At 39.9% G+C, this 4,190-nt stretch overlaps 1 protein-coding gene across 1 annotated transcript in view; it reads left to right on the top strand.

The window, feature by feature from the left end:
• The first annotated feature begins 409 nt into the window (after nt 1-409).
• MEIKIN (meiotic kinetochore factor) overlaps nt 410-4,190 on the top strand; it is a 55,322-nt gene continuing 51,541 nt past the window's right edge. The window contains exons 1-4 of the mRNA XM_011362454.1: nt 410-515; nt 690-783; nt 1,208-1,295; nt 2,546-2,606. Coding sequence (XP_011360756.1) covers nt 410-515; nt 690-783; nt 1,208-1,295; nt 2,546-2,606 — 349 coding nt within the window. The remainder of the gene's footprint in view (nt 516-689; nt 784-1,207; nt 1,296-2,545; nt 2,607-4,190) is intronic.

Raw genomic sequence — 4,190 nt, 5'->3', positions numbered from 1 at the left:
ATGAGAAAAAAGCAAAGGAGCAAACTCCTAAAGGAGGACGAAGGCTTTTTCCAGTAAGCTTCCCTTCAGTGTGAGGCGAGGGGCCTAGGAGCCACATTGGGCCACCGTGAAGTACCTAGGCTCTGTGCCTCTAGGAGGGCGGAGCTGCTGCCATCTTACTCCGTATTCCCAGAAGCCTCCGCGCGGCTTGGCCGACATAAAAAGGCGGGAGTGAGGCAGGCGTCTCCAGTCCAGCGCTGGGTCGGTCCTGCCAGCCTTGGGGTTTTCTTTTTTGTACTCCTTTGAGGCTATTCTGGAGGCCACCCGTTGACCCTGACACCCTCCAGCAGTAGCTCAATTCCTCAGGAAGGTGAAGACACAGGCAGTGGCGGGCCAAGAGGCCCCCTCGACGCGTGGGGGGTGGGTGGCAATGTGGCCACGACGGGTCTATACCCGCAAGAAGAGAGCCTGTCCGAGGCTTAACCTGACCCCAACGCTGGACCTAGGCCCGTCTGCGACAGCAGAGGTCCCCCCAGGTCCAAGCCGAAGGCTCGCTGCCCAATGTAAGCCCTGCCAGAGAGGCCTGGGGGGCAGGACCCGGGGTGGGCGAGCGTGGAGGCCAGGGTGGCTGGGCCTCGGCCTCAGGGACTCCTGAGGCCGGAAAGCCGGCCTCCAGGGCTTTTGTCCTGAAACGTGCTGCTTTCCTTCAGGCTGGAAAGGAAATGGTAAAGCGCTTGGTTTGCAGAAGATCATGGAGAAAGCGGAGCAGAGTGGCCTGGGAGGTAGCAGCTCTGGGCTGCGGAGGTGCGTAGCCACTAGTAATAGCCCCCAGGCCTTTTGGCCTCCTCAAAATTTCAACCATAATTTTAATTTTAATTTTAATAACCTCACATTCTCAGAGTTAACGAAGAAAATAGGTAGAATGCTCTGATTTCTCTCTACTCAAAACATGGACCCAGAAATTTGACTTAAAATGTTTATATTATATAAATATGTATATAGAAGAAAATCTTGCCAAGTTGCCTAAAAGCGGGTGAGATAAAACCTCCAGGAAAGCAGTTGTAGCCTCAATTGGGTATTGGTACAATTCACTCGCTCTGGTCCTTACCTTTTTCTGATGATGTCCCCAAAGAGTCTTTCAAGAGATTCTGAAGACTGTAAACGGTGAATAGAAATGTGTAGAGCGAAGTCCAGACAGTGCAAAGTAATTGTGTTGTTTGTTCGGTAGCTCTCAGTTACAAGTTACAGAAGAAAAAAGCCTGCAAGAAAATAATACTAGTGAAGAGACCCAGAATAAGAAGATTGCTCCATTGAATGTATGTATGTTTCTCCTATGATCCTTGGATACATTTAGTGTACAGACCAGCAATACCTGATGTACCTCCAGATGAAAATATATATGGTTTTTGTTCTATATAGACTACATAGTTTTCTAATGTTTTTATAAACTGATACTGTGTCTTTAGGCAGGGCCTTGAATTTCTGATTCTAGTAGATTCATAGCCATGCATTTTCACTTTTTCCTTGACAAAAATTTGAGAAATGTCTATCACTGGCTAATTTTCTGCATGACAGATATAAAACATTTCTTATGTTTGTAATTTTCTTATGTTTGGTAGCATTTAAATATTTTAAAGCCATTTTCATGTTTTCCCATTTGACTTTCCATTAACTAGAAACAGAAGATTCATTATCATTAGAATATTATATAACTTCTTGATCTGTATTTCATATGGATTCCTACAATATTTTAAAGATGTCTAGCAGTAGTTGGAGAAACTCAGGTTTTAAAAATTGTGACTCATCTGACATTAACATTAAATTTTATAGTTATGTTCCAATTTACATATTCTTCTGTAACATGTTTTTTGGGGGAGGGCAGTTTCAACAAAAAGCATTTTTTAAAACAGCTTTTACCCCAGATTATAACAGTGGTAAGTGTTTCTTGTAGATGATTCAGACTATGCAAAAACAAAGAGTTTAAGTGGTTTCTTCTAATTTTTGTATATCTTTCCATTCTTTTTTTCTGTGCTTTTTATATTTTACAAATTATTGTATATTCCTCTAACATTAAATAGTCTTCAAACATATAATTTTTAGTGTCTGCATTGTGCTTTGCCTTATAGGCAGATATACTATAATTTTCCTGTGGTTGGGGGATTGAGATTGTTTCCAAGGTTTTGCTGTTGTAGGTATTATTGGACATCCTACTGCAGAAGTTTTTTTGTGTATCTCAAACTGTTTTCCTAAGACAAATACTTTGCAGTAGGTAAAAGGTTAGATCATGTTTAAAGGTTTTGATTCATGTTGGCAAATTGGCATCATCTTACTTAAAACTTAAAAAATGTCCACACTATTATATTTTAATATTTATTTTTAGATTTAATGTTAAGTATCAGATCACATCCGTGATCAATAAGCTGAATCTGTTACACAAATGAAATGAATATACAAAGTTGACATTAGTTTTTCATTGTCAAAATAACCAAATCGATGCAATATAATATAATATAAAAATACTTAATTTTATAATTTGTGTTATATCTTTAATTCTTATTTCACATAGGAGTCTGTGACTGATGACCTTCAAGTTGACAGTAGTTCATCAGATAATGAACTAGTATCAGGTGAGACTGTCAAATATGAACTCTCCTAGTATTCTTACAAATATAAGCATCCATTTGTATCTCTTCCATCTCTCCATCTCAGTGGAAGGGGTGTCTTCTAGTCCAAGGTGAACCCTTCAACCTGTGCTCTGGCCCTTATCCTCAAAGCTTTTAAACACATACCAGTAAATTACAGTCTTGATAAGTGCTATGAAAGAGAGATGGACTTTAGTGTAACTGATTTTGAGTTGGAGAAATTAGGGAAGGCTTCCATGAGGGAATGGCAATTTAACTGAAATCTGAAGAAGAGTAGAAATTAACTACACAAAAAGATTTGATTAAAGAGCAATCTAGGCTGAGGAAACAGCATGCGCAAAGATGCTAACATGGGACTGAGCATTATGTGTTCAGTGAACTGAAAGAAGCCAGTGTGTGTGTAAGTGCAGAAAAGAAGAAGAAATGTGATAATAAGGTAAAGTTGGACAGACAGAGGCCTTGCATAGCCTTGCAGTCCATGTCAAAGCTACTGGTGTTTATCTTTGAAGCAGCAGGAGGCCATTGAAGTCTTTTAAATAGAGAATGATATGATCACTTTAGCTACAGTATGGAAAGAAGCAGAAATGGATGCAGATAGACCAGTTAGGCTATTGTAGTAGTTTAGGGGAGAAACGATAGCACTTTGTAATAAGGGGTGACATTGGGAATGGAAAGAAGTGGACATATCTGATGGCTAGTTTAGGAAGTGAAATTGGCAGAATTTTCCAAGTGAAGAGTGAAGGAGTTGGAAATATCAAAGATGACATCTGTTTCTGGCTTGCATAATTGGATATATAAGGAGGTGTCATTCACGTGAAAAAAAAATTTGAGAGAAAGATCATAAATTTCATTATTCATATATTAAGTAATGGGTGCCTTTAAGATGACTAAGTAGCAATGTCAAATAGGCATCCAGGTTGTTGCTGATAGAAATTTGTGAGCGACCTACATATTGGTGTAATTGAGTTATTTTTAAAAACAATTAAAGATGCCATCAGCATGCCAGAAATACTGAGGAATTCTTAAAAGCAGATGAGATCAGATTAATGAATATATCAAGAGCAGAGAAAAACCACTGCAGAGGTAAGAGTAGTTCTAGAGATGATTAAAATGCTTGGTCAATAAATGCAACGACAACAACAACAAAAAACTATAATGGAAGCGACTTTAAAGGAAGTGTCAAGGTGATGGATTAAGTACTACATTGTGGCACTACATGACCTGGTGTCCTTTCCACATTCCCTTCTCATGTTGAAAACACTGGCAGCTACCAGTACCTGTTGCCAGGATAAAACCCTGGGAACTACTCCCAAGCAAAGTGAACTTAGGGGTTGGCTCCTAAGGGTCAATGTTGGGGCTGGAGTGAGAAACAGAGGATAGTGTGAAGTAACTCCAGATTTCTGCAAGGATAGCGGAGAGAGAAAAAAGTAAAAGAGGTAAATTATGCTTGTGCTTGTTAACCCCAGGATAAGGATATAGTCTGGCTCTCTGAAGTGGGAATTCTGATACAGGAGACTTCCAGTATGGACACTAGCCAGACAATTAGGGCAGTGCCCCCATGTAACCTAT

The sequence above is a fragment of the Pteropus vampyrus genome, unplaced genomic scaffold (assembly GCF_000151845.1).
Source record: "Pteropus vampyrus isolate Shadow unplaced genomic scaffold, Pvam_2.0 Scaffold74, whole genome shotgun sequence".
Classification (NCBI taxonomy): Eukaryota; Metazoa; Chordata; class Mammalia; order Chiroptera; family Pteropodidae; genus Pteropus; species Pteropus vampyrus.
The sequence above is the reverse complement of the archived record's forward strand: the minus strand, read 5'-3'. Positions and strand labels throughout refer to the sequence as shown.